This window comes from Telopea speciosissima, chromosome 10, assembly GCF_018873765.1.
Source record: "Telopea speciosissima isolate NSW1024214 ecotype Mountain lineage chromosome 10, Tspe_v1, whole genome shotgun sequence".
Taxonomy (NCBI): Eukaryota; Viridiplantae; Streptophyta; class Magnoliopsida; order Proteales; family Proteaceae; genus Telopea; species Telopea speciosissima.
The window spans coordinates 54,342,375-54,355,790 of NC_057925.1; the positions used below are offsets into that span (position 1 = coordinate 54,342,375).

The 13,416-nt window shown below is 36.9% G+C and overlaps 2 protein-coding genes across 2 annotated transcripts; one reads left to right on the forward strand and one right to left on the reverse strand.

The window, feature by feature from the left end:
• Nucleotides 1–3,672: 3,672 nt before the first annotated feature.
• On the forward strand, nucleotides 3,673–4,516 carry LOC122642827 (calmodulin-like protein 8). The gene is made up of 4 exons (XM_043836431.1): nucleotides 3,673–3,819; nucleotides 3,932–4,089; nucleotides 4,179–4,259; nucleotides 4,368–4,516. The coding sequence occupies exons 1-4, from the start codon at nucleotides 3,744–3,746 to the stop codon at nucleotides 4,500–4,502; spliced, it is 450 nt and encodes a 149-aa protein (XP_043692366.1). The 5' UTR covers nucleotides 3,673–3,743; the 3' UTR covers nucleotides 4,503–4,516.
• A 4,819-nt stretch (nucleotides 4,517–9,335) lies between these two features.
• LOC122643752 (dentin sialophosphoprotein-like) lies at nucleotides 9,336–12,688 on the reverse strand. Its single transcript, XM_043837338.1, has 7 exons — nucleotides 12,646–12,688; nucleotides 12,404–12,556; nucleotides 12,017–12,223; nucleotides 11,559–11,795; nucleotides 11,126–11,359; nucleotides 9,435–10,875; nucleotides 9,336–9,339 (listed from the first exon to the last, which is right to left on the reverse strand). Exons 1-7 carry the CDS (start codon nucleotides 12,686–12,688, stop codon nucleotides 9,336–9,338), a joined length of 2,319 nt encoding a protein of 772 aa, XP_043693273.1.
• Nucleotides 12,689–13,416: the final 728 nt, after the last annotated feature.

The following is a 13,416-nucleotide window of genomic DNA, read 5'->3' on the forward strand; positions in this document are numbered from 1 at the left end:
CAATCCAATCACGATCAATTGAGATCGATCGATCAATCCCTATCAAGATCATTATGGGCCAAGATTGATCCAATTCAATCCCTATCAAATGAGATCGACTGTGATCGAGCCAAATGATATTAATCATACATCTTCCCTCAAATATAAACCAACAGTATTGAACCAGATGAACCAATCCAAAATCCGGAAATGTTGGTGTGAAAATCCAACCTAAACCTGTAAATTTATACCACATTAGAAGGGTCACATTTGATGGATCTTTATCCCTTCAAATTACCTGCCTTTCAATTTCCTCAATTTTATTTAATAGGGGGTTTGAAAATGACCATCCTACCTCCTATCCGAACGCACTGCTTGGATAGGGTCCACCTCCCCCTATTAGATGGAATTGAGAAAATTGACGGGAAGGCAAATTGGGGAGATAATTTTCCCACATTTGATATGACCAATTAATTACTTACTTTCATTGAAGCTTGCTTGTGTGTACGTGTGCCTTTACAGTACACGTGGTAATGCTCTTTTATTTTTTTGGTTTTTTTTTTTTGGAGACAGGAGGGGTATCCGACTTTAGGCCGATTAAATCCCCCCTGAGCTCGTACATGACCCCCATACCACCCACTAACCAGGAGCTTCTGGACCGTAGTTAGCCTCAGGTGGGTGGCCCCAAGAAATTATACAGCGACAAAGATTTGATCACGAGACCTCACTGTGCGAATGCTCTTTTGTGTCTTCATCTATGAAAGTCCAAGTCCGTGGCGCGTGTGAGCTTGCTGGAACTCGACTCCGCCTACGTACCACGTAGTTCATATGGTATGTTTATGATGGTAGAGAAGTCAATGAACCGCGTGAGCGTGGGAGTGAGAGTGAGGTGAGATTAGTATTATCTCGTAGAAGCGCGTTGCACGTGCTCTACTTCTTTGTTCCCACGTACCCGTATTTAATATGAACTTATCAACAAAAAAAGTAAATGATTTGTAGTATTTTCAGTTTTTTTCTTTTCTTTTTTAGAGGGGGTGGTGGGGTGGTTAACAGAACTGGTACGTGTGGATAAGGGAAAAGGGTGGACATGTCGTTTGGGGTGTGCCCCTCCCATCCACTCCTCCATTGAACAAGACCGCCCAGCCGCTTGCATGGAGTGGGTGGCATGTCCATTCCTCTTTAAGTACATAAACCTATAAATATATTCTTAAAAGAAAAATTCTATTAGTGATCCATTCTAAAAAATAAAGAAAACCTAATCAAAGCAATGGTTAAGCTTATCCTAGGAAGGAAGTAACATCTTGAAAAGACGATAACAAAAGTTTGAAATAAGTTTTGGGTTCGAGTTTTACTTCAGTCATAATGAATGGAAATCCATTTGTCGTAGGTTGAACGATGAGCGTGAGAAGATATCATGGGGGTATTTTGAGATTAATATTAAAACTCTATAGGGGATTTGTGAACCCTATTCTATATTGACCCGTCCTTTGAGGTTTACTACTTAGGAGGGGCAACCTGGTGCCAAAGTGCGAGTTGCTAGGAAAGGGTTACCAACCGCCGAACAGAATTCTAGAGCAAGGTGGAGTCGCCTAGAAAGGGCTACCTGATCCGAAGTGGGCAACTAGAATGTCGACAGTTAAAGAATGGGATAATGTTATGTACAATAGTCCCACATCGGTCCCTTAAGGGCATGGATATGGGGCATATATTATATTGGATTTTCTTTCCTTATAGACTAGTTTATGATGATGAGTTCTTCCAATCGTAACACCATTAAAACATAAATAGTTAACAAACACTCTTTTTTAAAATACAAAAAAAAAAAAAAAAGAAAAAAAATAGAAAAGTTGGGACTTGGGAGAAACCATTGGCTGAGCTTTGACGTGAGAGAATTGAAAACGAAAAGTTAAAAATAAAAAAAAAACACGGATTCGGGTTGGACTACAAAATCTTTTCTTTGCTAAGATCATTTGTTGAATTGTCAAACTAATAATATTTAGGTGACTATACGTCCTCTATAGAATCTTCTTTCAGAACAACCTCTATGGGCCCGGCCCATGAATGGACCATACAAACTTATCACTAAAACTCATCCCATCATCTACATATATGCGTTTAGTTGAAAGGAAAAGAATTAATAAAAATTTGGAAATTTTTGAAAAATTGAAAAGACATATATACTCATTATTGGTTTCACTATTTACTGCGTTGCAACAGTATATGGTTAGTCTATGTGATACAGGACCATACAATTTCAACTTAAAATGATCAAAGGAAGTAAATAAAATTACATCTTTATTTGATATCTTGATAAATTTACTAAAACTTTGAATCATAGTTCGAGCAAATTTTCTTATTTACTTTAAAACTAAAATTTGACTATTGAGATATATGTGGAGTGAGGGCGAGCCTTGGTGCAATCGTAAGGTTGTTCCATTGTGACCAAGTGGTCACAGATTCGAATCTCGAAACAATCTCTTTGAGAAAGCAAGGGTAAGGTTGTGTATATTATGACCTTTCTCAAAACCCGTAGTAATGGGAGACTCGTGTAGTGGGTGTGCCCTCTAGATGTATGTGGAATTCTTTATCACATGGACTAAGCCATGTCCTGCCAAACTGCAGATATTGAAACATTGTACTTCACTATGTATAGTGACTACTTAGAGGTATATATTTTTTTCTTTTCCATTTATTTCTGGCCAACCAAACTTATGACATTTAACTTGAGCATTACAAATAAAACTGTACAAGTGTAACTAGCAGAGTTTTAATAATCGGTGTCGATATCTGCAGATATTGATTTGGATCGACTGTATCGATTTGGATTGGCTCTGTTTTCATCAAAAAACTTAGTTTTTTTTTCTTCTCATTTTTACACTTGTCCATACTGATCCACCGATACAAGATCGATCAAAAATTGATATCGATCGTATCAATACGAATCGATCGAATAGAACGATCCGATAGTGATACCGATACCTCAAACCATGAGTAGAAGTCAACAACTTAGTCACATATCCCCAAATCTTCCCTGTTCTCCTTGAATGCTCTCGTCTGCAAAACATCCAACCCATACAGCCTGTCTCTCTGACTTGTTTTCTCCTTAAAAATAAAATTTAAAGAGACAGAGAAAAGGTCATATCGTCATGGTCTGGTCCACAGTCTACTGGATTTGGATAGACCGGACCAGAAGCGTATCTGACATCTTTTATTATTATTATTATCTTTTTTTTTAATTCTTGGTTTACATCTCGTAGATGTCAATATGGACTTCCTGCCCACGGCCCACGGTCCATGAGTCGAATTAAACGATCCAGACCGTCTCCCTTGTGAGGACCCACTTTGGTCAAAACCGATCCTTCTTTTTGGAATCACGCGTTGAGGAACAAGTGGGTTCCTTTCTTGAATGCCAACTCAGATGCCACGTGTCAGAGTTCTTTTTCGTTTCCCCTTACATGTAAGGGCCCCACGTCGAGAAAAGTCGGCAAAAATGAAAATAGAAGAGAAATTTCACAAGGTTCGTATTTGACTTTGTTAAGTAAAATTTAAGAAATGTTTGTTTCTAAGATATTTACTTAACTCTCCTAACTCTCCTATCAGATTTCTACATAAACCCAGCCAAGATTGGGAATTGAAACCAAAACCTATCAACTTTCCAAGGATCTTTCTTCCTTCTTTCTGGGTTGCTTCTCTTTCTCAGCTTCCTGCTTCCTCTCTTGTTCCCTCTCTTTCTCTCTGTGTTTAACTTGAAGAGCAAATCAATCATGGCTGACATCCTTACTGAGGAACAGATCGTCGAATTTCAAGAAGCTTTTAGTCTGTTTGATAAAGATGGAGATGGTGGGTTCTGTTTTTCTTTTGGGAATTTGCATTTTTTATCATTCTTTCTCCATTTTTCCTTTTCTTTAACTCAGAATTTATGAACAAGTTGTGGGTCTTTGGTTTTTTGTAGGTTGCATCACCATAGAGGAATTGGCAACAGTGATTCGATCACTGGATCAAAACCCAACTGAACAAGAGCTCCATGACATGATAAGTGATGTTGATGTGGATGGAAATGGAACTATAGAGTTTACAGAGTTCTTGACTCTCATGGCCAGAAAAATGAAGGTTAGTTATGAACCTCAAAATATAATTCCAGAGGAAGAGCTCAATAGGAATCCATTATGGCTGAATTCTGTTCTTGATGTTTCTTACAGGAAACAGATGCAGAGGAAGAACTTAAAGAAGCCTTCAAAGTATTTGACAAGGATCAGAACGGCTATATTTCAGCTAATGAGGTGGGCTTCAACCATTTTCTGATCTAAATCTTATTTTATTAGAGTTAAAAGCTGTAATCTTACTGTTTTCTTAATTTTTAATTAATGGATTTGTTTCTTGTTGTTCAGCTGAGGCATGTTATGATCAATCTTGGTGAGAAACTAACAGATGAAGAAGTAGAGCAGATGATTAAAGAAGCTGACTTGGATGGTGATGGTCAGGTTAATTATGAAGAATTTGTTAAGATGATGATGACAGTTTAAGGATTAATTTCATTGCAGAGGAAAAAAGAAAGAAAGAAAAAGAATAACTACATTCAAATTCATTCATTTTCCTCCCCTGTTCTTCTCATCTTCCCTCTAAAAGGAGGAAGAAAATTGTATTTCAATTGTTTTTATTTTATTTTATTTTATTTCTGAGAATCATTTCTTTTTTCTGTTCTTTTTGTTTCATAAAAATGTGAAACTTTGAAAGTGAAAGCTCACCAAACAGACAAATACTTGGGGACAGGAACTCATCTGTTTCAGAGAACTTAAGTTTCAACAGACAAGACTGGAACTTAGCTGTCTTACTCTGTAATTTGTGTAGTCTATTCTTTCATCTTCAGTTCCAAAGGAAGGTGGGGAAGGGGTGCTTTCTTTTATTAATAATTTTTTTTTCTTTCAAAAATCAATGTATCTGGCCTCTAATACAGATTAGTAAGATTTTAAGAAATTTTTTTAATTTTATGGACAATACTGTCACTAGATCTTTGATCCAGCAAGCTTGGATTTGATTGGATGTTGCCTTTCCTCAGTCTCAGACTTCAGATAATCCAAACTTTTTTTTTAAAATAGTTGTAAGAAAATACATGTATTGAGTTTTTTGATCCCCCAAAGCAGGGAAGCGGGTGGTGGAATAACCTAAAACGATGCATAAAAGAAATGGAATCGTAAATAAACAATCACAGCACAAGGCTTTAAGTGGTTTGGCAAGATCGCGTACGTTTATGATGAGATGAGATATATTTTACTACCAATGGAGATAATATGACTACAATCGTTTGTTCTTGTACCTCTCTCTAATTTGATTCCAGAGACCATCTTTGCTACGAATATCTAGCAAAACCCTATTAGGTAGTTTATTGAAATACTCATATAAGCCTAAAAGAATTATCCACGGTGGGCTGCTGCCTCGAATCCCTACATGAACCCACTAGTTCATCATGACCCTAGTAACGGAAATTAATTCATAAGATGGGTCAATTCTTCTGGACCTCAAAGGCCTCTACAGTCTCTTAACAACCCTTTGGAATCAAATCACTAATGTAAGTATGGAATACTAGACATTGTACCCCCAACAAAATCTTCTCTAATTCATTGGAGAGGATTTGTGCAATGCAAAGTAGAAACTAGACTCTTAGTTTGGGTGTTTGATGACAAATCTAAAAAGGGTTTTTTTTTTTTTTTCTAATAAGGAGGTAACCACACATCCTATTTTTTAAGTTGCCAACTACTCTTTGACTGGTTTGAGTTGTCTATTTTTTGCATCACCTTTCACTTTATGTCCTTTAAATTTAATAATTAATGGCATTATTTATATCCAAAACCCTTTTATTATATTATCATGTTTTTCAGATTGAATTTTTTTTTTGGTTGACCAAGTAATACAAAGCTTATGATACTTCGTTTAAAGAAGTCAAAAAATGTGAAAAAGAAAGAAAAATTGATTAGAGATTATGAATTTATGATGAAGTCATATTACATTTTCATATGATACGCTTACCATATCTATAGGTGTGATATTCTCTTTTTTGGGAAAAAAAACATATTTTCATATTCCATCTTGAATTCAAAGATGCTAAGAAATTATTTATATATTTTGGTCATATATGTTAGCTATGAACATGTTTATATCAAAATCTAGCTAGTCATAAGTTAATTCTTAGTCAAAACCCTAACAGTCATAAGTTAAAATTATACTATTTAAATTATTCATAAAATTCAAATTTTATTTGGAAAAACAACGATTATCTCAAGCCAATAATGAATAAATACAGCGAATTACAACAATATGGTATGATTTTCGATTTCAATTTCAGATTGATTTCATGAAATTATCAATAAATAGATTTTTTTAAATAAATTGAAATTGTTTTGGTTGCAATAATTTGAAAATTTTCAAGAATAAAAAATCCCATTGTTAGTTCAATTTTTAAGAATAAATTCTCTATATTTCTTTGGGAGAAGATGGTGGTGGCGGCGGCGACGGTGGCGATGGCAGTAATGGTGGTGGAATGGGCCAGTGGCGGTGGTGGTGGGGGCATGGTGGTGGTGAGAACAAAAGAAGAAGAAGGGTGACATTTTATTTTTAACATGAAATTACTACTTCACTAATCAAAGTAACCATATACTCATTAAAGAGCAAGAGTGAAATCAATTTCAATTTTAATCTCCTCACCTATTTCAGAATTTCTATTCCATTTGATTACTATTTCACTAAAATAAGGTGCGAAAATCGAATCAAACAATTTCCGAAATAGAAATCATCCAATGAAATTGAAATAGAAATCATACCAAATTAGGCTTTAGACTCCAATAACTTTGAATACAGGGGAAAAAAGGAAAATTTTTAAAAAAAATATTTCACTTTAGCGAAAAAGAACTATCTCCAGGAGTGCGCACGCTGCACCCAAACACAGGGGGTGAAATGACCGCTCAACCCCCATGAAAAGCCGAAATGCCGCCCTTGTTGATGTTTTCGAATGCTCTTCTATTAGCCCACGTGCTGGGTGCAGGGGTCACGCTCCCGAACAGAGAATGCATTCCCTTCACTTTACCAGGTTCTCATATCCCCAAAGACTTATCAAGATATGGAGTCGTTATCGTCTACGATTCCTGGTCGGTGTGGTTCCCTAGTTCCTCTCACAAGAGGGGGGTGGGACCCACCTGGAGCACCTGACTGAACAGTCTGCCCAGGTGGGGTCCACCCCCCTCTTGTGAGAGGAACTAGGGAATCGTGCACGAAAAAAATTCCAAGATATGGCCATGAGCAATGTACTTTGTCATTATGTGAACACACATCATCACAGTAGAAGCTTGGCTTCTATATCAAAAGGTCACTCTTTTCGGGCAAGATTCGTTTGATAATCAATCATCGAAATGAAATCTTCCAATGCCAATGGATAAGGTGCCATTTGGTGGATCTTTATCTTCTCAATTCTGGTGTATGTGATTGTGCATCGGACGGTGCACCACACTTGAGAGAATAAAAATGCACTCTCAAATGGTGTGGTGCAGTGAACAGGTGCACCGGACTTGAGAGGATAAAAATTTCCATTTGGCAGCACTTGTCTTCCACATGAATTTTTTATTTATTTTTTAAATTTCAATTCTAAGTAGGAGAGTAGAGAGAGAGAGAGAGAGACCTCCATGTCTTGACATTCTCTTATTGCATGTCACGTAGAACAGTCAGGCATTGACAGTCTAACCATGTCGTTTGAATGATCTGAACAATTGAATCGTGTAGGCTAAACAATCCGTTGACCATTCAACTATTTGCTAAGAACCTCCAATTCCTAGGGTTAGAAGATATGAATTGTTCATTGTCCACTTTATCTTCCACCATAAAAAGATAAAATACACTTTGAATTTGTCAGTTTGGACTTTCTAGAACTATTGAATTCTTGATCAACTACGACCTGAATCTTTACTTGTCCAACTTCCTTTTCAAGAATTCTTTATTCTGTTTTCGTTGAAGTGTGATTAGGGTAAGCGTTTTTAGAAGAAATGAAAGGTTTTTTTTTTAGTGCAGAATATTTTAAGGTTTTTGATTGAGTTTCAGAAACTCTATTGACGTTTTCTCTCTGTAATTTGGGCATTTGGGTTTTCTTAAGATGGGTAATGTCTGCTTTAAAACTTCTTCTTTTTTGCCTACTGATATCAGGAACTTGCCATGTCAACTACAAACAATTTTGTTCTTCTAGAATTTACCTCTGTTCTGTCTTTCCTCAAATCTGTACTTATTCTATTTTGTATCTTTCAATAATTTCTTTCTGATCCTCTTATTCCTGTTTTCCTCTGTATATTTTACTTTGTAACTTGTCATCCATAACTATGATCACCAAACTTCAGTTTCATGGAGGTTGGAGAGGAGGGGGGGGGGGGGGGGTGAGGGAGCTTTTAAAAGTTTGAATGGAAAGCTAGTCTCACATCAAATTTGATTCACAAATTCAAATGAAAGCCTCTGATATAACTATTCTCCATATTGCCAACACCGACAGTGAATGAGCTTATAACACACACTCCATATTCTGTTCCACTAGATTTATCTCAAGCCAATAATGAATAAATACACCAAATTACAGACAATTCTCATTTAAATGAAAAAGAAAAGGAACACAAGTAATGGCTGATCACACTCGAAAACCACTGAGAAAAGGAATGAAAAAAATTTAAAATATGAATCCAGAAAGGCTATTGAATCACCTTTTTACAACCCATGCAGTTGCAGAAGAGAGAATACTTAGGCTTGCGCTTCTCTCTCACTCTGGTTGATGACATAGCTGCATCTTTTTTAGTGGACAAGTTCCATCCATCTTCTGCCGACTTCTTTGCTACAGGACCTTTATTTTTCTTTGCTGATTCTTTCTCATACTTCTCTCCCTCTTTCAAAAAGTCAAGAAGAGGAGTTAAGTTCTCTGAACTGGTTCTTCCCAATGCAATGACATGCTTTTCTGCTGACATCTCTTCATCTGGTAATTGGTCCCTTCCAGATTCTTCTTTACCTGCTCTAAGTGCTGGTGGTTCAGTTCCTGCATCTGGGTTTTCAATATTAACATCAACTCTGATTACTAAAAGGTTTCAGAATCACAGCTTTTAAGTTGAAAGACATCACCTTTTGCAGCAGCTCTTTCTTGACACAATAATGGGCTTCGATCGGATTCATCTATCCTTTCTTCGAGTGGGAGTTCAAAATCAAAGCTAAGAGGTTTACTAACCTCAACATGGAAATCGAAATCTACTGGAGTCAAAACAGTAGTCAACCTTTTAGTACTTAAGAGAGTTTCATACCCACAACTTAAGAGTACATAAACTTTGTCTATTGCATGAATCTGCTTACCTAAAACTTGATCTTTTGCACAAAATTTGTTCTCTGACTGGGTTTCGGGGGGGGCTTCACTTTCTTTCCTCGGGATGTAAAGTCCAAGGCTGGACTTTGCTCTAACATCAACCTTGCCTTTGATGTTGTCTTGGTTCATTTCATTGACAGAATGGTCATTGTTTTCTTCTGTTCCAAAATCAAAGTTTGAGTTGTGGTCACACGTGTGGTTGGTTAGATCACATGCTGATTCATGTCCCTGAGAGCCATCAGTAGACATACCAGATGGCACAAGTGCCACTGTACTTAATTCCTGATAGTTTGATTGGTCTAGGCCCTGATTCTGTGAGAGGTCTTGCTTAGACTTCTCATTCTCCAAAGATACCATAGTTTCTACAGTTGAGTTTGTTGAATCAAAGTTGGAAGTTTTTCTAACATCAACTTCATCACAACTGTTTCGATCTGATGCTATGGTTGACCCACTTCTAGAATCTACAGTGTCAGTTTCTATTAGTCTGTCCTGTTTGGGAACTTGAGACTCGTCTAGAGAAACAGGGTCTGGTGGGAGAAACTTTTCCACTGGTTGGGACAAACATGTTGGGAGTTTCCCCTCTTCATGGTTGCTATCAGTGACAATTGATTCTGTTGGAACTATGTCCCCAACAACCATCTTGGTTTCTCCTTCCAACTCTTTACAGGATATCTCTGAAATCGAGTTCTGGTTGCTATCCTGCATGTTGAGTTTTAACACATCCAGAGGCACATTTTCATCATCAATTTGGAAACCATTCTGGATCATGGGTTTGTATGAATCGCATAGTTCACCTTCCTTTCTCTCTTCTTCATGATCACAGCCTATTGTCACAAACTCACTTTGACAAATATTGATCTTATTTGCATTTGATTCTTCCACCAAACCTTCAGAAAGCGAAGTTGTGTTAGAATCATACCTCTTCTGTTTGCTTTCTGATCCATTCTCTATCATTATTCTGTTGTTGGTCAGAACTACATATTTGCATTCTGGTTCAGGAGCTTCTATTTGGAAGGAGTCTTGTGATTTGGTCAAGGCAAGAGCTTCAGATTGTGATACCCTGGAATCCCTGCCATCATTCAGAAGAGAATTCGATAAGGTGGGTTCTTGCTCTTCACTTGCACTCTTCTCGGCTTCAATTCCATCTATAGTGTTCCAAACTTCACTTCCATTTATGATTTCAGAATTCACCCCATTGATATTGATAATGTCTACCACCTCCTTGTCTTGGGATTCCATGTTTTCCATTGGCATATCTTCCTCCATCTTTTCTACTTGTGTGTAGGAATGGGGTATATTACTATCATCCTCTAGCTTTTGTTCTTTCTCCTCAGAATCTTGAGGTCTGCTTGGTCTGAGAATGTCCCCGCTGCTTCCCGGAAATTTGCTGCTGGCTTCCACAAATAGTTCGGTGTGAGCTTCAGTGGACTCCTTTGGATCAGACTTCAGAGTTTCTAATATCATAGATTCGGGGTTTTGGACTCTGGATTTTGTATCAAGACATGAAGTCCTAGTCTCTTCCCAATCTGTTACAACTCAACTAATCAATACATTCTACCAAAAAAAAAACTAATCAATACAAAATATTTTAAGGTACCTATATCTCAGCATAATATGGTTATATTCTTTTTGGTATTATAACAGTGATAGTTTATTAGGAAAAATTAGTTGACATATATTACTAATTAGACAGACTTCTCATGTATATTCAAATTTTGAGGAATCAAAATTCCATGTCTACCAGTAAAATTAAAAAGAAGCTGGTTAAATACTAACCTTCCCCAAATGATGCCTCTCTCTGAACCTGGTTGTCATTTATTCTGGATGAATTTTCTTCAGAAGCTGAACCTGTATGCTCATTAGAATTCCCAATTTCTGACAATGGACCTGATGATTCAGCAGCAGATATTGTGGACTTATGTTGATTGGTAACAGTTTCCAATTCCACAGATTGGGGGTTAGGGACCATGGATTTTGAATCCAGTAATGGATACCTCGTCTCTTCTCCTTCTGTCGCAATTCTAAACTAATCAACACAAATATATTAAGCAAAACATTTCTCTGTCTAGTATGTTTTTACTTTGTACATGACAACATAATTATATTGTATAAGTATGGATAGATTTGTAAACAGATGCCGCAAATCAGACACAGTCCGATGCGATATTGAAATTCATTTGTATTGGAAAGAAACCAGTTAGATACCAACCTCCTCCATTTGATGCCTGAATCTGAGTCTGGTTCTCATTTTTTCTCCATGAGTTCTCCTCAGAAGGTGAACCTGTGTGCTCATTAGTCTTCTGAGATTCAGATGACGAAACTGATAATTCAGTGTGATCTATGGTGGATTCATGTTGATCAGACTTTATGGTCTCCAATTCCATAGATCTGGCCTGACCCACTATAGATTTTGTATCCAGAGACGAAATCCTTGCCTCTTCTCCCTCTGTTGCAACTCTTAACTAATCACTACAAATATATTGAAGAACATATATCTATATAGTATGTTTATGTTCTAGGATATCACAACATGAGAGATTTCTTGAAGAAAAATTTGGAAACATATGCAGCTAATCAATCAGATAATTTCCCATTTCCATGTTAAAATTTTGTGAAATACAAATTCCATATCTATATATTTGTTGAATAAAACCAGTTAGTACTGACCTCTTCCACTTGATGCCTGTCTCTGAATTTGGTTGTCCATTGTTCTGGGCAAGTTCTCCTTAGAGGGTGAACCTGTTTGCGGATGAAATTCTCCATCATCAATAGATGAAACTGACTCCATTCCACCATCCATGCCATTGTGATTATTTGAACCCATTGGAACTTTTGAAGATCCCTCATGAGCTTGAGTTTCAGTTTTGTCATGCTCTGGAGTGGCACAAACCAACAAACTAAAGTAAATAGATGCCTTGATGGACAGACAAACATATATAGATAGATAGACAGTCAATTAGATATAGATGCTTCAAGTATCTTCGGTAAGGTGCATGCAAATAACATGCTTGATTGATTTGAACCACACTTCAAACTTTTAAAAACATTACTTACCTCTTCCATTGATTGTTTGTTTAGGATCACCTGCTCCGGATGAGTCCCCAGAAGCAATCTGTTGTTTTGCATCTTCTGCCCCATTTACATCAATTGAAGCCATTGACACTTCCACGGATTCTTTTGAAGCTTCAAGCTTGATGCTATCTTGCTCTGTGTTAATACAGAAACCAGATTAAGACAGAAAATTGATAATGTTTTCTCTGAAGACAAGTGAGAGGGTTGGGGACATTCAAGCTTACCTTGCATTCGAGATACATTCTGGTTTCCCATCTCATTGCCCATGTCACCAATTCAAACAGTGCAATCTCAACAAGGCTGAAGAAGCTGAGATGGTGAGATAATCTGTTTCAATGGCTTGAGTTCATCTACCAGAAGAATATAAAGGTCAGGGTCTTAAAATTGAAACCTATGAGGCTATGAACTCCATACCATCATAATTGTGTTCATATTTAAAGAGCTATAAACATTTCCAAACAGCTTAATTTTTGTGAGAGTGCCAGACTAGTTCATCTACTACTTAAAGAATAAGCCTCAATTGGATCATCAGTCAGAAAAGCGACAGAACAGCAGGAAAAGAGAAGAAAAAAGCTCCCACTGCTTTTCAAAGATACTCTGAAAAGACATTTCCTAGTATTGATGACGAGGCTACCGATTAGATATCAGTTATACCCCCACCAACCCCCTTCTTATATATGATCCCTGTTTTGAGCCCTGCGTGATTGTTAAGAAAGCATTAGTATATAGTTAAACATAGATGAGATTTGATAAATATAAACAACACAACTGCCATACATTATCTAGAAACATATGATCAATTATATGTATAGTATAGTAATATCCAAGAAACATGACTACAGTATAATAATATGCTAGCTATGGTTATGAAGGACTGCCAATATGGTTATGTTTGCTGTACCTTCTTTGTACAATTCACTCATATGACAGGCTTTACCCATACAGGAAGACAATAGACCCACCTCAGAGATCACTTCAGCAGAAAGCTGATCTGG